The sequence below is a fragment of the Lissotriton helveticus genome, chromosome 7 (assembly GCF_964261635.1).
Source record: "Lissotriton helveticus chromosome 7, aLisHel1.1, whole genome shotgun sequence".
Lineage (NCBI taxonomy): Eukaryota > Metazoa > Chordata > Amphibia > Caudata > Salamandridae > Lissotriton > Lissotriton helveticus.
Genome location: NC_136068.1, coordinates 815,423,732 through 815,447,456, shown reverse-complemented (window position 1 = coordinate 815,447,456; position 23,725 = coordinate 815,423,732). Strand labels below are relative to the sequence as shown.

General features: G+C 43.8%; 1 protein-coding gene across 1 annotated transcript in view; it reads left to right on the top strand.

Annotated features, from left to right (window-relative positions):
• The window catches only part of SEC24A (SEC24 homolog A, COPII component), a 619,052-nt gene that overhangs the window by 123,925 nt on the left and 471,402 nt on the right, over positions 1-23,725 (top strand). The window contains exons 3-5 of the mRNA XM_078653273.1: positions 3,771-3,944; positions 22,148-22,228; positions 22,868-23,037. Coding sequence (XP_078509399.1) covers positions 3,771-3,944; positions 22,148-22,228; positions 22,868-23,037 — 425 coding nt within the window. The remainder of the gene's footprint in view (positions 1-3,770; positions 3,945-22,147; positions 22,229-22,867; positions 23,038-23,725) is intronic.

Genomic DNA, 23,725 nt, shown 5'->3' with positions numbered 1-23,725 from the left:
CAAAGTCATCGAGAAGACCGTCAACAAGCAGCTGGCCGCCTTCCTCGAGACGAACGGATCCCTCGACCCCTCACAGTCTGGCTTCCGAGCCAACCACAGCACCGAGACCGCCCTCATCGCTGCCACCGATGACATCCGAACCCTGATGGACAACGGAGAAACAGCGGCCCTCATCCTACTAGACCTCTCCGCGGCCTTCGACACCGTCTGCCACCGCACCCTAGTGCATCGCCTCAGCAACGTCGGAATCCAGGAGAAGGCGCTGGAATGGATCATCTCCTTCCTCGACGGAAGAACACAGAGAGTCCGTCTACCACCGTACAAGTCAGAGGCCACCGAAGTCATCTGCGGCGTCCCTCAAGGATCCTCGCTGAGCCCAACCCTCTTCAACGTCTACATGAGCCCCCTCGCGGCCATCGCACGCCAACACAACCTCAACATCATCTCCTACGCCGACGATACCCAGCTGATCCTCTCCCTGACCAACAACCCCGCCGCCACCAGAGCCAACCTTCACGAAGGAATGAAAGAGGTAGCCGAGTGGATGTCGACCAGCCGCCTGAAGCTGAACTCGGACAAGACGGAAGTCCTCATCCTGGGATCCTCGCCCTCCGCCTGGGACGACTCCTGGTGGCCCCCCGCCCTGGGCACCGCACCCAAACCGACAGACCACGCACGCAACCTGGGCTTCATCCTGGACTCCTCCCTCTCCATGACCAAGCAAGTCAACGCTGTCTCCTCGTCATGCTTCAACACCCTGCGCATGCTACGGAAGATCTTCCGGTGGATCCCCACCGAGACCAGGAAGACTGTCACCCAGGCACTCGTCACCAGCCGACTGGACTACGGCAACGCCCTCTACGCCGGAACCACCGCCAAGCTCCAGAAGAGACTCCAACGGATCCAGAACGCCTCAGCCAGACTCATCCTCGACATCCCACGACACAGCCACATCTCCGGACACCTAAGAGACCTGCACTGGCTCCCGGTCAACAAGAGAATCACCTTCCGTCTCCTTACCCACGCACACAAAGCTCTTCACGATCAAGGCCCGAGCTACCTCAACAACCGCATCAACTTCTACGCTCCCAAACGACACCTCCGATCAGCCAGTCACGCCCTCGCCGCCGTCCCCCGCATCCGAAGAACGACAACAGGAGGAAGGTCCTTCTCCTACCTGGCCGCCAAGACCTGGAACTCCCTCCCGACCCACCTGCGCCTGACCCAAGACCACCTCGCCTTCAGGAAGAAGCTCAAGACCTGGCTGTTCGGGCAGTAGCAGCACCCCCCCCCCCCCCTAGCGCCTTGAGACCCTCCGGGTAAGTAGAGCGCTCTATAAATGCCTATGATTGATTGATTGAATGCATGTAACACCACCTAATGTATTAACTCGAATTAGCAAGTGGTCCTTGCCTTTTATAGTGAAGTAGTAAGTAGCTGTACAGTAAGTATAATGTTTAGAGGAAGGGTGGCCCTGTGAAAAACACAGGGCCACCCTTCCTCTAAACATTATCCTTCAAAGTTGCATTTCCATTTACCTTTACAAATCTTGACCTCATCACTTTTTGTTATATTTGGTTTTCTGTCCTCCTCCTAATTTGGATTTTATATTAATTAGTACTTTATTGAAGGTCTTAAATTGGCAGGGCTTGCTGAGCTGTAGGAGCTCTTCATTCCCATCCTTCAGTTACAGATAACACACATTATTTCTTGTCCTCCTGCTTCTTGTCTGATCTGTTTCTTTCCCTTGGTCTTGGCTGATTCCTCTTCACTGAATCTCCGCAGATTATACCCGGCGGGTGTCTAGTGTACCCACACATATGGTGTATGTGTGTCTTCCTCACTCTCATGTGCATGAGGCACTGGCCTCTTCTTAGTTCCTCATAGCTGCTGCTTTTTATCTGGCGTTCCATTTGGTCTGAGTTGGTTTGCTGCTGGTTTCCTCTTGTCATGTGCACATGGTGCATGCCTTCACCCCTTCTTCCATGTGCTTGATGCAGGCCGTTCACTTCAAAATCATTCTTAACTCTAAGAATTGCCTAAAGTATTGTTCACCCGGAACTGATGTAAAAGAATCCCAATCCTTGGAATGTTTTACTCTTTAAAAGAAAACCGAGAATAAACATTTCCAACCAGTTTGAGGAATTTAGAGACGTTTTCAAGGAAAGGGAGTTAATACGTTACAACCGCATTACGCTTATTATTGTCCTATTGCTTTACCACTTCAGACAATGATACCAACTGGGTAAATCTATATCTGCTCACCCCCGAATTGGGGGGAAAATAGAGGAGAATTATTAGTCATTCAATTTCTTCCGCTGGGGCTACCATCTTTATTTTATTCTGAAACTGGATAGTTACTCTAGCCCTTGGGTAGAGTACAAGGAGTTCAGTGCTATTACACTTAGCAGTAGAATTGACCTGGGAGGTGCGTACATCCTGGTTAGGATTAAGGAAGGTGACGAATAGAAGACAACCTTTAGCATGAGGTACATGCATTATGAAGTTAGTTAGCCATGCTTTTTGACTTTGGTAAAGCCACAGTCACTTTTTAGCACTGCATCAATTATGTCTTCAGGGATATATGCCTTATGCTAAAGACCTCTTTGATGGTACTCCTTTAGTAGGCAGGCTTAAGTTCTCCAATCAGCTGTCTGCAGTTGGTGCAGTATTGTTTCTAGACGGTGAAGTTATCGGACTGCTGAGTTTATTGCAGTTTCTTTATCAGGCATCTTGTTGACAACCTTGCTATTGCAATTTCTGTCTGTACTAAGTTGCATATGGTTTGGCTTTAGTGCAGTGAAATATATTTGGGCTTGGGTGTGTCTCATATCATGGGTGCATCTGAGGGACTGTATGAGATTTCCAAATCTCTACTCCTGAATTTAGGACCGATGTTTCCACTATCCTCCTTCGATTCCAGAATTTCTATCTGTTTTTGAGGCTTTGTCAAAGCAACTTATATTGTGAAGTTTCCGTCCGAGTCCACCCAGGAAGTTCTCCACCAAGTTGGAATTTCTTTTCTTACTATTCAGGGACTAGGTGATTATTCTTATTTCATGAGGACTCTTATTCGAGTTGATTTAAAAATATATATATATATTTCTTCACTTAGTTGGGTAGAGGGTGGATGAGCAAACTACAGTGTGTTTACTTTTGAGCTGTGTATTCTTAGAACACGTTGCTAGTTTTGACTCCTTCCTTTTCAATCCCAAATGGTATTCTGCAACAGCAGCAACCAGGGGCATTATTTTGTTGCATTCCTTTCTAGCTCAGTACTTTTGAAATGTTATGCAACTCGGCATATGGTCAAATAAAAATTCTCCCAAGCTTACTGTTGCTGCCTTCTGCACGGTCTTCTTCCACTTTTAAGATTTCACGATTCACAGACACTGACTATACAGCAATTGGCACAGAACTTTCCACAGCAGGCAAGTAACTTAATCTGATTAATGTAAGTACAGGTTTAAAGATCTGTTTTCCTGTGTCCGGTATTAACAAACCCATAGAAATACACTGCTTGGTCAACTTTGTAGAATGCCCTGCCCACATCTGTGTTGAAGCGCAATCTTCCTTGTGTGTTGTTTGAGATAGAAGAGAGTTTGGGCCGTTTATAGACTGAAAGTAGTTATTGTTAGGTGTGAGAACTGCAATTTTTCAATATGCTGCTAAGTGTAAATACAGCCATACAATTCTGGATTATAAATAATTTATAAACTCACATTGTTAATGATCTGTTTGTCTAATGTAAAATTATGATTTATTTTTAGTATCTACTCTGCCGCTGAATCAGCCATTAAGCTTACCATATCAGCCTGCAAAACCACCACTGGGACCACCTCCTATTGATGGAGCGTTGGTGAACAGGCCATCTGTGCCTCCACTGGGTCCACCAAGCGGCAATGTGCCTCAACACACACCCAACACATCTGCTCTCCAGGATGGTAAGATAAATTCTCCAACATTGTCTTCTTTGATTTAATCTACCGTTTTAAATTTCAGTCCTCTGCCTACTCCATGAGATTAAACAAGGCCGAATAAATCAGGCACTTTTAAATAAACTAAAACAATCCATAAAACTACCCTCACCCCCAGTTCTCCTTAAGACAGCAGATATATTGTCGATAGTGTTGTCCTCACAGTTCAACACAAAGTAGGAAGGGGAGACAGAAGAATACATGATAATGCTTAACCTTTAGCATCGGTCTCATGGGGGATCAAGCAGCATATCCGTAGGTATGTCGGCATGTCCGCTGTCGCTATTCAGAGAAAATAATTTGGATAAAAGGTGCCCATCTATCAGGATAGGAAGTGCAACTCTGGTCTACCTACCAGGACAGTTTCTTCATCCCCAGGATGAACCACAGTTTGTGTAGCAGGGAGGTGTGATTGGGTGGTCTTATCGGTACCCCAAAGTGAGAGAACCACCTGCCGAGGCGCCCTCTAAGCTCTTTTACTTAAATTTAATTTCAAATGGAAATGGTAGTAGTTTAGAATAAGGTTTTTGTTGTTACATACACTGTTTTCCCTCTAGTAACTGGAGCATTGGATTTTTTTTTCAGGGCACCTACCCTCACCCATTCAGCAGGGCATTGCTTTCCAAGAGAACACTAGGCTTCAGTTATTGGAGTATGTTGCTTCAGACAGCTAAGGAGACGTTCCTCTTATGACAGTATAGTTTGCTTTATAAACATTATTTTTAGCAACCACCAAGAGGAAGCTAAATATTTTGCTTCTGTAAACCATCAAACTCTTCTCATTTGAACACCTGCACAGACCCTGGCTGAGATTCTCCCTGCTATTGCTACACAAAACATAAAAAATCGAGGGCCTGATTACAATGGTCAGTCATCCGGCCGACTAAGCACCATTGCAGCAGGAATTGCATATAATGACTAGACCGCCGCGTAGGTGGTCATAAACTCCCTTTTTCTACTGTGGCTTGTGCTGCAGCCCGGGAAAAGGGCTGCAGCAGAAGCTGCATTAAAAAAGCCATTTTTTGCCCTTCCATGCACCGTGTGCCAGGCACCACATGGTGCATGGATGTGAGGGGGCACTACATGTGCTCTCTAAGCCACTTAGCAGTGGCCCATGGGGTATGGGGCCCCTAAAGTGCCTTTCCAGCTGCCTTTTCATGACGGTGGGACCACTATAAAAAGGCAATCGGAAAGGGATATCCTAATTCCAACAGCAGTGCCTGCGCAGGTACTGCCCATGGTAGGGTTAGGAATTGGACTTCTGTCCCGATGGGATCTTTGATCCTTTTGGAGGCGGCAGTCCTGCCCCCGATCTCTGCGCTCAGACCGCTGGTATTGTAATCCAGCAGTCAGACTTATTCCCATGATGTCGGACGGACCACCACAGACGCCCTGTCGGTGGTATTCACCCAAAACACACAAGATGATGGACGGAATGTTGCACAATGGCAAAATAATCACCCCCAGTGACAGATCTGGGTTTAATCCATCGTTATTTTGCTCACCAAGCCACCCCAGTTCATACATGGCCGGATGCAAATCAGTCTTGACCCTGTGTTTCATGGGAATAGTCCAGACCGAACTGCCAAGCCATGTCTTCCCTGGACCGAAATCAAGCATCCCAGGACCGGTTTCTGGCTATCAGCCGTCTTCAGCCAGGATAGCTTGACACCAGTGGCGTAGTGAGTACGGGACCCACGTCTGGGCATACCCTTCCCACATAGGGTGAACAGCAAAGCACACAAGATGATGGACATTGCGCAATGTTGCACAATGGCAAAACATTCACCCACAGTCACAGATCTGGGTTTAATCCATGGTCCTTTTGCTCACCAAGCCACCCCAGTTCAGACATGGCCATATGCAAATCAGTCTTGACCCTGTGCCTCATGGGACATATTCACCCTATGTGGGAAGGGTATGCCCAGACGTGGGTCCCATGCTCACTGCGCCAATGGAGTCAAGCTATCCTGGCTGAAGACGGCTGATAGCCAGAAACCGGTCCTAGGATGCTTGATTCCGGTCCAGGGAAGACATGGCTTGGCAGTTCGTACTGGACTGTTCCCATGAGGCACAGGGTCAAGACGTGGGTCCCGTGCTCACTGCGCCACTGGAGTCAAGCTATCCTGGCAGAAGACGGCTGATAGCCAGAAACCGGTCCTAGGATGCTTGATTCCGGTCCAGGGAATACATGGCTTGGCAGTTCGGACTGGACTGTTCCCATGAGGCACAGGGTCAAGACTGATTTGCATTTGACCATGTCTGAACTGGGGTGGCTTGGTGAGCAAAATAACGATGGATTAAACCCATATCTGTGACTGGGGGTGAATGTTTTGGCAATGTGCAACATTCCGTCCATCTTGTTTGTTTTGCTATTCACCCTATGTGGGAAGGGTATGCCCAGACGTGGGTCCCTTGCTCACTGCGCCACTGGAGTCAAGCTATCCTGGCTGAAGACGGCTGATAGCCAGAAACTGGTCCTAGGATGCTTGATTCCGGTCCAGGGAAGACATGGCTTGGTAGTTCGGACTGGACTGTTCCCATGAGGCACAGGGTCAAGACTGATTTGCATATGGCCATGTCTGAACTGGGGTGGCTTGGTGAGCAAAATGACGATGGATTAAACCCAGATCTGTGACTGGGGGTGAATGTTTTGCCATTGTGCAACATTCCGTCCATCTTGTGTGTTTTTGTATTCACCCGACATTGAATGTTTTTAATTGGTGCATATTCCTTGAAGTGCTGATTGTTGTTTGTATAATTTTGTGAAATTACGTCAGTATATTCTAAGATTAGCATCAGCAGCATCTCTTTTTCAGTTAAGTCTTTTCAATCAGTTTTACAGTAAGAAATCAGAAGTCAGTTGTATTGTAAGAAAGCAATTCAGTTAATAGTTGTACGGGTTGAATCAAGTTATGTTCTATCTATTTTGTAATTGGACTTGACATGAAGGCTGGTTTTAGATTACGTGGCGACAAAAGCTAAAGTTGACGGTTATGTCTTTCCTCCATTATTTATGGGATCGGCCAATTGTGGAAATCAATTAAATACTGAAAAGGACAAACATAAACTTCTGGCTGTTGGCACATTATTTTCTCAATGTGTTTATGATTCTTTGGTAATTATATTTGATGCATTACTTATAACACACAAGTGTGAGGTTTGTTAACTAGCTCGTGCTTTAATACAATTTTGCCTTTCAAACCAAATCATCATATATGTCCGACTCTGTTCCCACTGAGCATGCGTGCTGGTCATGTGGACATTGACCAGCTTTCTACCTCGGCAGAAAATTAGTGGGGATCAAAATAGCAGGCTGTGGGGCCACAGAGTACTACACATACTATGTATTTGTATGGTACTTTTAAAAGAATGACGCCTTATGCGTCGCTCAGTATTCAGCTAAGAAAAAAGTAGGCCCATCGCAAATTTCCAAATTACAGGCCGAACTTAAAGTAGTTAGAGCCTGAACAGGGGAAACTGTGGTCCCTTACTTAATTTTGGAACTTTTGCATTAATAGATTTACAGACCTCAGTACAACCAAACAGAGAAACAAGAAAGCATGGCACACAAAAACTGGCAATACTTTTAAGATTCTTAGTTTGTCTCTGCCTTTTGCATTTTTAACCTATGTTGATTTTTAATTCTGAAACTAAGTACTGGACATGGATTTGCCACATATAGCGGGAAAGTTGTCACTAAACAGGAGGGGACCTGGTAGCCCATTGACTAGTGACCACATCATCATCTCAGGGCACTTTCTGGGCATAAATATGGCATCTCTGGCACCCTGCCCCTCTGATCATGCCAGAACTGTGGAAAGGACTGGAGAAGACTGCCCGGCTGACCCAGTACTTGGCAAAGAAGCTCCACTGTCTCCTGGACTTTCCCTGCTACACCTTGGGCTAGCAAAGAGAGGATTGTGCCTGTAGCTCCTGGCTTGAGAAATGCGCTCCAAAGCCCCAGACCAAAGAAGTGACTCCAAGAGTCTGCTGACCCCCTGGAACCAGCTCCTGGGCCATCAGAGCTGAACTAGCCTAACTCTGTCTGTAGCCACTTCGGAAGGGTCACCACTGACTGCCGTTCGGAGTCCCAAGAAACCCATCCTCGATGGGCATAAGTTGCACTAAGTCTGCCTGACCAGAGAGTGTTGTCAGAGTACAGATTCTTCACCCAAGAAGGACTCAAGCGTGTGTCCAAAGGATATTGCTGGGTTTGCTGTGGACGGAGACCAGCAGCAGCTGGCCGCCTCCTGACACTGAGGGTAATGAGAGACCCCGACCTCTGTTGCCAAAGTCGCCCCAACTCATCCGTGGACCGAGGAATACCCTCAAAGACATACCCCTCAACTACACAGCACCCAGTCATTCTTGAGCATCCTCCATCTCCTGCATTCATAGAATCAGGACCACTGGATTGAAGTCTATGGCTGTAAAGTTGAGAACTTTTCTGGAGAATGCTTTGGTGGCCAGATATGCCTAAATACTGCTTATTGCCCCCCCCCCCCCCCCCCGACCATATTCATGTCATATTTGGTTGCCTCAGTTGGACTGGAGTAGTTGAACACCACTCTTACAAACGTTTCAAAAGTTTACAAACCCTATGGTTACCAATGCTTGTGTGCACCTAATCTGAGATTTAAGTTTTCTTTAAAAATCTGTCTCTCCAGAACCCTTTGGTGGATTTTGCTTATCTTGGACCCTAAAAATGTATTAAGATACAATTAATTAAAATATAATTATTTATAAATTGGTGTCCGACTTCTTTTGTGTTTTGTGGCTTTCTTATTTCATTGTTTAGTGCTGCTAAATGCTTTACAGTCATTCCTTCATTTAAGCTGTACTGCTTGCAGTCATTCGCTACCCAGGGTTTTGCAAGTGAGCCTGTCTGGACCCAAGACCGTTTTTGAGAGTGTATTACACGGTAAGCTTGCTCGACTATACCCTATAATACACCCAAACCCTCACATCTAGCATAAATCTATGTATGCCTGATCAATGAAAACAAATGTAGGTCATTTACATATTATTTAGAGCAACTATATTAACCCCTTAACCGCAGCGCAAATTCCGCAGCGGTGCTGGGGAATTAATGAGTGGGCGTGTTTCGGATGGCCCCTGGCCGTCTTCCGCACACGCCCACTGTGACGCCGCCCGACGCACGCAACGGGTTAAACACAGATTAAGTCTCATTACTATAATGCCAAAGGTCAAATTCCATCTCATTACCACAGTTCACGCATGATAGACGTGCAACCACGTTATTTACTGCCTCTCAGATTATATGTTTTGTTTTTAACACGGGGAACTTTGCTTGTCATAAAGCCTTTTCAATATCATTTCACAATCCCAACGAAATTAACCCCTCACATTCTGGTTTTGTTAAAATACCTTTTTTTAACAGATGTGTATAAAAAAAAATCTGCATGGCATAAACCATATATGCAGAGTGTGAAATGCTGTTGATCATCTTTGTGGAGGGAGGTGAAAGCAATCCTTACTCACCCAGGGCTTAACCTCGCGTGAGACATGAGCCCTTTTCCCACACTCAACAATGCTAATAAATAGCATGTTACACTTTGTGCATCTGCTCGTTTCTATCGGCAGCGAGAATACATAACTGGTAACTGGGTATTGAATCTAGGGGTTCTTGTGACGGCCGCGGAGTCAAAAACATCTGTTATCTTTGTGTATTTTAAAAAAAATATTATATGTTTCTTTTGGGGAAGTCAAGTTGGAAAAGCTGTTTTCTTCAAAGTGCAGCTAACAATAGACACTGATTGGAACTAGAATGATTAGCTTTTGTATGCATTTCGACAATAAATTGTATATCAATAAGCACAAGTGAGGGCCAGCGGCCTGAGGCGATATTTTAGTTGCATTGTTTACTGCATAATTGTGGATTTACTGACTGAGCCACATTAATTGCAGATGTTGATACATTATCCTAGTAGGAGAGGTTTTGGGCATGTCATTTTGATGATGAAATATGCATTTCACAGGGAATGTGAAATTTTTTCAATTTTTCATAGTTCATGTAGATTATGCATTTCTAATTTCTATGCCATTGCATTTGCTGCTAAAAAGCGGTGTAATGTGCCATATATATGAATTATATCCACATACATTTGCATATATAAAACATTTGTACAAAAATTGATTGTCAAGGATTTCCATTGATATTGATTTGAGTTTTACAGTGACTTGTTAAGTAAACCATGTCATCCACCAATCAGTGCTTACCTGCTGATGTAGTGGCCTGACAGCCATGAGTGCAGGAATGAAGAGTGTTAGTTGGGGCGTAGTGCAGCTGGACAATATGTACTCAAGTAATATTTGATACCACAAAAGGTGGGGATCGTACAAGTATATAAATATTTTTTTTAAACCATCAGAATTACCTTGTAAACCCTAAGTTTGTAATTCAAATTGGGTATCAAAATGTGCTGTCAAATGCTCAGTTGGCACACAATGTACTTATCTTTTTTGGGGGGGAAGAACTCCCCTGAATCTCACTTGGGTAAATCAGGCTCTTTCACTAGTTTAGGATTAGGATTACATTGAAATAGCAAACTCATTAGGGTCTATTGTTAGAGCTGTACACCGCCAGAAAATGATTTGGAAGAGTGCCTGCACTGGCGTAGTGTGGGTATACATTGTAGAAATAACGATTTCCTGCAATGGCCTAGTTTAAAAACTGGGAGGAGGAGAAATATCCACTGGTAAACTGAAGATGTCTTAGCTCTCAGTGCAGATCCAAAGACCTTGCAAACAGTTCTAGTTTATGTACTTTGAGAACGGGAAGTAATATACATAGGCATAACAGGTTTATTGCCATAGGAGGGATTATCAACCTAGACAGAGCCGAAAGACAGATACCCATAGGTACCACAGATAAGAACACGGAGTGCAGCGTCGTCCCCAGCCTGGGCACCTGCCAATGATTACGCCACACTCGGAGCTTGGCATTAAACGCCTTGATTCGTCTGCGTGTAACTCAGAACTCACCATTCTAAACTTGCATTTACTTCACTACACTCTAATACTTGCGTCACAGTTCTACGGAGTCCATCAAGGAGCCAAAAGGGTTCCATCATTGTTAACTCACACACCGTTACACAGAGAAGGGCCATCAAACGCAAAGCCGTCTATGTGACAGCACCGTAATAATAGGGCAGTTCAACCAAATATTAATAATCTCAGATCAGCAGGAAATTGGACTGTGAGAACATAGTGCATTTAATTCTGAGAAGGAAAGATGCACCTGCAAAGGATAGGGGTGGTAGAACACAGACTGTGTCTCGTGATACAAATCCAGCTATGGTCATCCCGGCACAGCATCTCGGTGCCACTGTACGTGCTGCACACGGTAGCATATTAACCCCTTGCATGCTGATGACGGCCCCCGTCCGTCATGCACCGCGGTGCTCGTGTGCTGATGACGGCTGGGGGCCGTCATGAACCCGCCCACTTGCGATTTTGCCGCACAGGCGCAGAATCGCGGCCGCATGCAAGGGGTTAAAGGCGGAGCAATCCCAGCAGAGCAAACCTTGCAGGTGTGGCCGATAGCGGAAAATGCATGTCTGGTCAGTTGTCTTTGCCAATGCTTGTTTAATGCATTGGTTGAAATGTGGCCTGGCACTGCACTTTCCCCCCTTCCTGTCCAAATCTGATCTTCTGCACCCCACTTGTAAATATTGTTCATCTAAGATAATCTTGAGATCTGAAACCGCCCTGATGTTCTCAAAGCTGGCATAGGTTAAGTACAGTCATAACCGGGCTGATTCAAGTTCGGACAATTATGCTTTTAGTTTTGATTTTGAGCATTGGGACCTCTACTGTGACTGTCTGATAGTGGATTTGATTTAGGTATGCTTTTAACGTGGGCACAGTATTTCACTACAGTATTTCTTCCCAGTTTACCAACTATCCATATTGTGGAGTCTCCCAGGCTTTAAAATGTTGCCCTCCCATTCAGATCGCAATTTTTTGCAATAGCGGTCTTCTCGCCATCTTCTCGTTCTCTTTTTTTCCTGAACTTCAGTTCAATGTACTTTCCCGTATATATCACAAGAACCTGGCCCTAACCTGGCTAGTTTGCAAAGTTTGAGACCATGGTGCTCTGCTGCACTAAAACTGACCATTTACCAAAGTTCAAAATGTGTTCGGTGGTAATAAATACCCCTTGCTCTTGGCACCATTGGTTTTCAGAAGTCAAACAATCTCTATTGGCAAATGCTCTGTTCAGTGTGCAGCGTGAGCATCTCGTGGGATTCGTGGTGTAAGATTGAGAGCAAATTAACAACGTCGGGATTAATGATGAAATTCCCCTTCAGTAGGGCAGTTTAGCTGAAACTTGTGCAGCTTTCGGTTTATTTAAGGTGTGCTGTTAGTAACACATGCCCGATTGGAACATCAGTTTGGTACCCTCTGAATAACGACAGAAAGAAGTTATTTGAGGATGTACGGCAGGCCTTCTATTTTTATTTCCTCTCAACCCCTGGGAGAGCGAGGGTTCCTCCAAGGAATCCCAAAGCAGCACTCTATACTTTAGCTATTAATAGATGTATGCAAACCTGCCTGCAGCAGTTGATTCCAGCTGAGCTGTGTGCCGCTGTGGTTATGCACCTGCACAAGTATAAAACGGACTACTCCGGGGTTTATAGTTGGCCACCGCATTTGAAGCAATTGAGGACTTAATTTCTAAATGTATTTTAATGCAGGCTTTGTAAGTAAAAGAGGGGAGCCTGTGTGGAAAAATTCACAAGGTCTTTTGGACCCTTAAAAATTGTTTCTACATCTAGTCGTACCTATTAATGAATATCTTCTGACATTGTGGTGATGCTTCCTTAGCGGTTGGTATATTTTTCAGGGCCCGAAAATGTGTTTTTGTTTTAAGAGTTGCTGTAATTTCTGTGCTATCACTGCAGTTTTTTTTTTTTTTTTTTTTCAGAACGTAGTTTTATTAAATCCGCAGATTAGACAGTCACATCTTGAGCAGAAGAAATACAGTTTGTTCTGGTCAGAATTATAAAAATCAATCTGATGACTTTCGTATAACATTTACAGAATAAGCAAACAAAAATTTCGGGCTTGTTCACTGCAGCCCATAACTTTATAACCAAGTGTGCCATGTGCAATATATTAATCTGTTTAACATACCTTGCAAGCCAATTCCCATATATCTCATTGCAGTTCTTTTCACAGTTAGTCATTTTAGGTGTGTAACTTTCACGAAGTTGAATTGATTCTTAAAAATTAAAAAGAAAAAAAACTCCATAGCTTCTCACTGTGACCTCAGTCGTCCATCATATATTCTGGGGTGGGTAGCAGAGAACTCTGTGTATATTCAGTCACTGGATTCTTATAAAGCGTTCCAATTTTGATGATGGTTTTAAGGGTAAATGAATAGGAGAGAACCTGCCTGGGGAGAAAAACCCCTGCCATTGTGCCATATTGAGTACAGGGCTGTCTGTATTCCTTATTGCTACCAGGATTCCTCCTTGCTAGTAGAGGCATAATCGCCTTCTTTCCTTTGAGCTACAAAGTACTTCTCTCCAATCCATTGATTATATTTTATGATCAATTTGTGATTAGGGGAATATGTAGTTTTTTATGGTTGTATCAACTAACCAAATCCAAAATAATTACGTTTCAGCTTCTCTCTGCCTTATGATAATTCGCTTTTTTATTAGCGAGAGAGGGCTCGGAACTGTACACCGTGTTGAAAATGCATAAGCCGGGGGACTTAGGATGCTGTCCCCTAAGTCTCACAAACTGGTGTAACCATCAACATTATGTGCTCCTTCTCTTTTCTCCTACCCACTTATGTTTCTATATTTTGCTAGGTTTGTCTTATCCCTGAAGCACTATCAAGTGGCATTCCTCGCAGTTACACTGTATAAAAAAATAATAAAGACATCAAAGTCATAAAAACAGATTCAGTTTATTGCCTAAACAAGAAGCAAACTCCTGGCAAGGACCTTTACCTTCTTTCGTCACTACTGTTACTAAGAATTAATTATTTTGCAGGGGACCCATTCCACATTCAGCTTCATGCTTTCTGTGTGGAATTTGAAATTCCTGGACATTGTCTGCTGAGATACCTCCTTTTGATGTAAGTGGATATTGTTGGTCAGGTGAAGGCCTTTGTTTTCAAGTGTCCACAATCACAGATAAGCTGCCTCTGCCTGGAGGTGTGACAGGTTTTTGTCTAGCATGAAAAAAGACGGCCTCTGCCATCTGCATGAAAAAAGACAGCCTCTGCCATCTTCCTGACAATGAAGATGTATTTAGTCTGACAAACCAACCAATCTCTTTAGGTAATCTGTACTTAGAACAACACTGTGTTTAATAGTTATTCACATCACTCGTGCTTCTTTTATGAGATTGGACAGCCTCCAAGATAAAGTTGGTCCAACCACCTCCAAATCTTTCAGAGAGCATCAAAGAAATATGACATTTAATGACCATTAACGACTGTCTAGCACGTCCATTGTTTTAGGCCATTTTTCATTTTTTACGGTTTTATCTCAATCACTTCTACTTTGACAAAATTGTGCTAGATATTCAGTATCCTTTCAGTGAAAGTCATTTTCTAATGTTGCTTCAGAGCCTTCAGTGTTAAAGCATGAATTGTAGTTTGTGGTGGACTCGAATGGAAACTGTCTGTTTCATGCATGTTATTTTCTAAATGCATACGTACACCATCATTCCTTCTCTCTGTCTCCTCAAATGTGTACTTGTTTCTGTGTTTCAGCCTTTACTTATAAACACATTTTCCCACATCTCTGAACATTCTACAGTATGAATTCATCATTTGCCGTGAACCCTCTGCCCCATGCGGTGAAATACTTTACCTCACACCCTTTGATTAAATCAAAATCCTTTTTTTTTACTTAAAAGCTAATTTGCAACTAAAACACTTTTGCTTTTCTGCCGAAAGTACTACAGTGATTACAGAATACTGAGGCTTGTTGGAAATCCTCTGTTGATACTTCTACCATCTACAGTGCTGAAACAGATGCATGTTTCTTGGATACCAAGTCTCCTTTGAATAATCATAATTTTAATTCTGTAGAGATGGGGACTTTAGGACTAGAGATATGTTTCTTTCGTGAATTTGTTGGTTTCTTCATAGTTTCTCTGCTCACCTTCCAGGAACTCTTCCAACAGTTAGACCTTTAGCTATATGCAGATCCATCTGACCTAGATAACTGAAATCTCTTTAGGTCTGTTTTGATTGGGTTTTAACATATATCTTGTTTATTTTCCTCTGTCCTCTCAATCGATCTGAGTACTTCATGCATCTACTGTCTGGCCTTCTGGATTATCCTGACACCAACTTCTGGAGGCTTTCGTGCTTCTCAAACTCAGTCTGCAATATAAGCTGGTATTTTTATTTAGACCAGACTCTACCTCTATCCATGAAAAGGATTTCAGAAAGTTCCACTCAAGTCTTGAGGGACACCATTCATTGAATTTTCTTAATTACAAGAACATTCCACTCCTTTGAGAGAGGTAACGGCTGTCTTTATTACTGATGTGGGTCCGCACACAATTTCAGGATGCTACAAATCATGAAAGGATATTCTGTACAGATTTTTATACTGGCCAGCCAGTGTGTGAAAGACTGATAGACCTCTTATTGGAATCCAGAATCTGAGGTCTAATAGACATCAAGCTTGTTGCTGGGGAGTGCCGAAGTCAATCTTTGTAACTGTTTCACTGTTAAAAACATGGAAGCATGAAGCTGCATTACAGTCGATCTTTTGAAGATGCAACTAGTTCATAACCATTTAACGTGGCAAAGTGCTTAAATTGTATTATTCATCCACTATAGAAACAGTCAAAGTTGGGTCAGTGTACATGATGCTTAATTTCCCCTTCCACACTTTGAAGGCCTCAGTAAAATTCTTTCATTGGTGACCAACTTTACAAGAAGGTTCTTTAGGTCGCCTTGCATCTTCCCAAATGGTTTTGCAGTGGAAACAGTTTGTACCAACGTTTGCTTTTCCTCACTTACATGAAATACTTTTTAAGACACTCTGATTTGAAAATACATATTTCATTTATTGTTTGGTGCATATAAATGTAAAACTTCTTAGTTAAGACTACTAAGTTGTATATACACAAAGCAAAGTTGGGATCCTTCATTCAATATTTATTATAATACACTACTGTTTGGACTTTGAGCTGAGAGTAAAAGTAATTTTTAAGTCGCACAAAATGGATATCAGAGAGAGCAAACGTATAAACTTAAAACTACAGATTGAATGTGGCGTTTTATTTCATCTGGATTTATTTCACCTGGAAATTTCTTGTGCAAATGCCCTATTTCTTAGTCTACTGAAAATTACCCACTGCCTACCTTCTTTCTGACACCCATTTTCTTTTAAGTTAGTGCTACCTAGGGGCTCGGTTTGGAATTTTAGATTTTGACCCTTAAAAGGTGCTTCGTCCAGATGTTTTTCTTCATTTTGGTTGAGATGCTTAAACCCATTCAAATGTGTGCAAAAAAAATCGAAAAAATAATTTATCCACGGTTGATCATGTAAAAAACATGGATAACCATAGTTTGTTGTTGATGCTGAAAAATAGCATAGTTCCCCAGAGTTGCACCAGGTTTTTGGCATTCCCAGTACACATTGCGTTCATTAACCGGGACAAGCTTTCCTCTCTGTGAGGTGTCACCTAGCGGTATCGTCTTGGTTGTAGACATGAATGGAGAACTGAGAGTTGTGTGCCCATCTTTAAATCCCTTACCAATCTGGTGTTTTATGTGACTTATCACCATTCTGTGGATTTTAAAAGTACCTCTTAACTCAGTTTATCCTGTCAGTGCTTGAAATTTTATTTACTCTGATTTTCAGGGCTTTCCTGAAAAATGCGTTTTATGCAATTTTACAAATGGGACAGTTAGGAGTCTTTTTAAAGCGACTGGTGAAGGCCTATGGATTGAATATACTTACATGAAATAACTGGAGATTTTGGTGGTTGCTGCACCAGTGATGCATATGCAGATTTGTAGGATTTTCATAAAACAGCACAGTTTTACCTTATGTTCTGCTTAATAGCTCCTGTTGTGCAGCTGACAAAATACCATGTTTTTAGCCTTCTGTAATTTACCTTGCTGACCTTCTGAAAACTATCTCTAACAAAGGGCTTTAATCTAGCCAAGTTTGCCTTTGACATTACCCAGCAACTCAGCATGCAGTTATGAGCCGCCATAGAGGAATGTTAATTTCAGGCGCCTCTGCCAGGAAAAGTGCTCATCCGACTACTTCTAGATAGTTAAACACCATACAGGTAGACCCCCAGAGTTTTGCTTGAGGGAGTTAATGTGACTGGGTTATTGAATAAGTTGGGGAAAAGGTTCCTTTGTCTAGGCTTTGCAAATGAACCTCTGGCATAGACCTTTTAATACCTGGAATACTTTTACGTCATCTGCTGTAGGTGGCCTTGGCATTTGTTTACCTGTGGGAGCTCTTTAAGGAAGCCACATTCAGCGAAGTAGATCTAAAATTACTTAGCTTAATTGTGTAATCTTTAGCTGATATTATAAATATCGTTGATATACATACTCCATAGGTCACCTGAAAATGTATGTCTTTGAGTGGGGTCACAGTTCAAGGTAGTGAGAAGAATGATATCAGTTATTCTTGTTTTTAGTTACCGTTTAGGTAGAATATGAACCATGAAATTACTCAGTAGTACAAAAGACTCTTTTCAAATGATCAAACATGGATGAACATTAATTTAAGCCCAATATGATATAAATAAAGTAATGTTCAGTGGAACGGATTGCTTCACTCGGGTGTAGGGAGCTTATAATAGGCGTTTATAATGTAAGTCATGTTTAAAACTCCACAAACTAAACCGGTAGGTAAGTCAGAATACACATAGCCACTGCATAGACTCCTCAGAGATGTCTTTTGTACATGGCTTTTGCTGTCTTGTGACCATTCACCACATGATCTGTTTATTTATTTTTAACAAAAAAGTTCTGTTTCTCGATTAATTTTTTTTCTTTTAATTCCTCGGATGTTGCAGTCGTAGCGGGATGATTACACCACTTCAGCAACAATCTTGTATGTGCGTAACCAGATGGGGCGGGCGCTCCTTCTCCTGGAACGCCGCCAAGGGTTGGAATTCCTTGCCTACCACCCTTCGCAGCGAATCTAACCTTCTGAAATTCCGGAAGGAACGGAAAACTCTTCTCTTTATCTAACTTGGCCTTCTTAGCCCACATTAGTCAGACAATACAGCGCTACGAGGCCTCCGGGTTGCTTGCGCTTAACAAAACGCAATTAATAATAATAATAATTAAGTTTCTGTTGTGCCCACTTTGCATATTATCTGTCAACATCCCAGCTGTTACTTTAAGCAATACTCAGAACTGTAGTAAGAGTGATGTGTTAAAGTAGATGTTTGAAGTGACCTGTGATGAAAAGTGTTTCTTGGAGAAATGTTAGCCGGCCAAAGTGAGTCTACACTCCAGCCAGAAGTAGTTCACCTTTTTGTCTTTCTGAAGTAAACTGTGAAGTCAGAGCGGTATTGCTTCTCTGGCTTGCTGAACACCTGAAACTTGGTAGATTGAGATTTTCAGCCTCAAACATAATTTTATAGCTTATAATGGCGTGATTTACATTCGCTAGCAGTCGCAAAATGTTACCTAAAAGGTGCAAATCCATTTATTCCAGCATATCTGTATGCTGCCACTGTAATTGCGTGGAGTAACCCCCCAGAAGGAATGGGAAGAAGGCATTACAAGGCATGGTTAGTCTTGAGTGTTCATAAACTCCAAAGCTTTTATTTTTTTATTTTTTATTTTTTTTTAAAACCTTTATTGTACAGAAGGCGCTCACAGATACGGGCCTACAACCCACCGGGCCGGCCACCACAATAAAGACACATACGAGGCAATACAGGAGTGACAACAGGATTTCTAAATAGCGCATATGAAGGCAAAGGTAACAAGTCTTCGAGCCGCATCGCGGACAGGATAAGAGTAGGTTAATTTTATAATGAAGTAAAGGGGTTCGCAGGATATAAACAATCTGTAAAGTCCAGAGGGCCGCGGTGGGCCGTGAGCAAGCCGAAGTTTCGAATACAGGAAAAGACCAAAAGAACAGTCACATTTTGGCAAAGGCAGAACGTGAGTCCCACATCAATAACAATCACAATCGCTTCTCAACGCCCTCCCACCACTACCATGGCACATAATAATAAAACAGCGCAAAGTACGCTTACACAACTAAAAGCCCTCCGTTACAACAACCCAGAAAAAAAAAAAGGAAAAATGGGGGGGGAAAAGGGAAAATAGGGGAGGAAAAGGACATCGGAAAAAGGAAGAAGAAAAAGTGAGAGCGCAGCGTCGGTGCACGCCCCCCACGGCTAACAAAGCACCCAATACTAATTCGGCACAAGGAACTAGTGGCAACAGGAGAAATGAATGCGTAGTAAACCGCGACAGCAGACCAACCAAAAGGGCTATGCCAGCACAAACACCCCGGGGGGGACGTGCCGACACCGCGCCACGAAACAAGGGGATGCATAAGAGCCATAGAACCAAAAAAGGAACAAGGGAAGAGACAGAAAAACAGACCCCTCCGCCACCCCGCACAGCCCACCCTGCACCCCTGCAGAAGGCTATGGCCTACCCCCCAGCAGCGTGCCTGTCGCCCTAATTAGAACCCGAAATATAGAAGAAATGTAGAAAGAAAGAATCACTTAGATAAAAAAGGGGGGGGAAGGGAAAACAAGGAGAAACAGCGGGAGAGGAGCCACACAATCAAAACCTTTTCAGCTCCCACCCCCCCGCCCGAAAACACTCATGGCCCACGGGAAGATAGTAAATACACGGATAAGCTCCAGGAACGTAAAGAAGTATCAAATATAATCATACAATTATAAACGGATCGCCCAACCATACCACAAAATAACAGTCCACAGAGGCAAGATCAGCTCAACCCTGTCCTCGTTTTTCGCAAACTGTAGTAGTCCAACGAACCAGGAACCAGAGCACATGGAGCCGGAGGTGAAGAACAGGGAGTCGAATCAAAAACACACGCAAAGCGATCGCGATCCGGATGACCAAGATAGAACAGGAACCACCTCAGGCAAAGCAGACACAGTTCCGATGAGAACTCGGAGAAAGCCGGTCCAGCGGCACAGTCACAGGATCTTCGTTTGGCCATGTGAGGCAAAAGAGGAAAAGGAGACCCATCGAGGTCGGTCCAGGTGGGATCCGGCAGGCGAACCTCCGGAGCAGAAGGAGGCACAGGATGAAGAAGGGCAGCGGACTTCCGTACAGCCACACCAACAGCAGCCTCCAGGTTCACGACCCCAAGGAAAGTTCCAGCAGCACACAACAGAGATGAAGCCGCACAAACCGGGGGGGGCCCGGCAGGTCCAGCCAAGGGCCCTTTCTCCAGGATAGCGACAGGTGCGGTCATGGGTGCCCCCCAGGAGCGCAGGGCGGCGAGGATGTCGCCAAGTGTAGGCTCACCTTTGCAGTATTCAGAACCCGTGCCGTGCGGCGGATCCGCATCGCCAGTCCCAGCAAGGCCGAGAGTCATGAAGCCGGCCGCCATCTTAGAAGCTCGGCGGGCCGCCGCAAACACAGGTCCCCGCCCGGATAACAGCGGGGCAAAACAGGATGTCGGCAGCCGCCAGCGGAGGTGCCACCAGGGCAGAAAGAGGGGTCACCAGAAGAAGGCGATGCGCCGGCACCCCACACGCCGCCGGCACCGCTCTCCGAGCCCGGGCGGAGGAACTCAAAATGGCCGGGCCGGAGAACAAAGGGGGGACGAGCCAAATGTACGGTGAACCCCGTCCAAGGAAGGCAGCGCCCCAACACCAGGCCGCAGGATCGCCGGACCAGGCCCGGGGGGCCGCAAGCGGTCTATCAGCACATCGGCCTCTCCGACCGACTCCACACCACCACCAAGGGCCGGCAACCGCGCCCCGCCCAGCCCGGGCGCCGCCAAGGAGCGCCAGGCCCGGCCGCTCCGGAGGCCCCGAAGCAGACAGGGGCACAACTCAGGATCCACCACACCCAGGAGCCACCGGAGCAAACGGTAAGTGTCCGTGAGGTATCGTCGTTCCACTGCACATCGTAGAATACTTCCCGGGGCAGGATAAAGTACAGGATAGTTGTTGTAGACAGGAGAGTGAACGGAGCCGAGCTAAAACGCGGCCATCTCGGACGCGAGCTTGGCTCCTCCCCAACTCCAAAGCTTTTGTATAAGAAAGGTTCAGAGTAAATCCCTTTACAATATGTGTAAGAAACTCATCATGCCCATACTTCATGGTGGAGTAGGGAATGAGCATTCTGCTTGCATGGAAAAACAAAAATTAAATGTGGAATTTCACATAGGCATTGGCATACCCAGTCCACAGTTGTACTGTGCACACAACTCCACATCGTTGCAATACCAAAACTTTCCAAGGAATAAGTCTGGATAGTTGTGACTGTCACAGCTTTACATACATGCTATTGGGAATTTTGTGAATTCCCATATGTCGTACTTCTACTACTTTCCCTGCGAGTACAGGTTTAACCCCTTGCGCGCTGCCTGAATTTTCGCGCTGTGCGGGTTAAATGAAGAATGGGTGGGGTTTGGATGGGCCCGGCCGTCCTCCGCACACACCCACCATGAGGTGTTGCCGGCCAGGGGCCGTCCGCAGCACGCAAGGGATTAAATGTACTATGTTTTTGTTTTGAATTTGTCTCTAAATTTTAATTGTGAATGAAAAGGCTATCTAAAGAAATGGTGCCCATAACATGACTTCCAAGAAGGGTTGGATTATCTGTGCAACCAAAGGATTTCTGCAGGATGCTTTTAAGTCATCTTATCTTGTACTTGCCCCTATCAAAAGTCTTGGGGTAGAGAGCGAAAAAAGCCCACTCTGCCTCAGGATGCAATTTCCTGAAGCTTGTTCAATATCCCATGACCAGAAACTGTTTGTGAATTTTTTCATTGTGTGAAATCTGTTTGCAGGCCTACTGAGAGTAAAATCAGCTAGGACACATAGTTGTTGAAGTATTTATCGCTGTAGAAGTTATCTAAAATTTGTATGTGTGTTTAGATTTTACTAAGCACTATGATTAAGCTTTTAAAAGCCCTTGCGCTCTGTGAAATTCATAAACTGTGATTTTTCTTTAGGGGGAGTACCTGTGTCAAGTGTGAGTGACGGATCTTCATTACAAAACAGCTATGATGCTATTGAAGGAGGAGGATACATGGGTAAGAATTGGTACTGTAATGTCGCCAGTGTTTCTTTTAGGGAAATGACCTGACACTTCAACTATGTTCCGTAGTTGGCATTTCTGGAACAAAGACCCCGAAGTGACATTTTGTGTTACAGTTTGTAAATTTGGGAAATAATCTCCTTAGCCCTCTTTTAACTATCAGAGCGACAAGCCAGCGATAGGTTTGGTTATCAACAATCACACCAAATGGGACTTAGCAGCACAGTTTTTCAAAGCAACCTGTTTTCAAACCGCAGATGACAATGAGGCCTTCTGCACTGTTTTTTAAGTTTGACTGCCTTGTATTATGTATTTTACTGAGCAGAATTATTGGTGTGGTAAGAAAATCTAATTTAGCCCACAAATTGTGTTCATCTCTAATTGGAGAGAATATCGAAAGCAACATGAAATAAGACCTTTTCAAATGTATTCAATGTAGTTTAGCCTTAAGATTTTGACTGAGAATAATGAATTACTAAAATAGTTAGAATCCAAAATCATTCTACAGGATAAATAAATCTTCCCCTTGAATTGAAGATGTTGTATCAAACAGCTTAAAACAATTATAGTTGCCGTGCACAGTATTCACAACTTGAATTTTGAAATCTGTTTTATGTTACCACTTGACATTTAGCATCAGCACAGCTTCCACCACCAACCCAGAATACGAAAATGAACAGAACAGTTGGCCATTCGTATCCTACATTACCGCCAGGTTACCAGAATGTACCCCAGTCTGCCACTCAAGGACAACGACCTGTGTCCCAGCAGCAGTACCCTGGAGGACCACAGCAGTATCCCCAGGTAAATTGTCCCTTGCACTTCGTGCCTTTATCAATCTACTTGTGCTTATTTATACACTGAATAAATCTTTTTGGGAGATCAAATTCATTGTGACATTTATATAGACTTTGTACAGCATCTCACCAATCATTCTTGCAAGACCGAAGCGTACATATTTAAAGCCTAAGCAAGACACTAACACTAGATGCAAAAAGCACAAGTGACATGTTTACAACAAAAACTGAAAATAACTTAAATTAAGCAGGCATTTTTTTTAAAAAGCATCCTGTGCTGGTGCTATGTTTAGAATGTAAAGTTAATAATCAAATCTGCAGTTAACAAAAGCATAAAATATACATTTGTTGACGATACAAGACTAAGGTCGTAGGCCTATACACTTTGTAAAGTCGTGCTTCTGTGGATCAGCCCGTACACAGGTTTTTTTGTTTTTGGTATGATCATGTCCATTAACCGGTTTTATGGTTACTATTATAAATGTCACTACTTTCATTCCTAGAGGATTAGTAGTGACGCTGCCCTCTTACCAAAGTGTAAAGGTGATCCCAATTGTAATCTACATTTTAAAACTTATTTAGAATACAATATATTTGCTTTTATACAAACCAGGCTTTTGATTGATGCTGCACATAATTGGCACACAATTTCACTCTTAGACTCCCTTTCTGGATCGAAATACATTTTCACAACG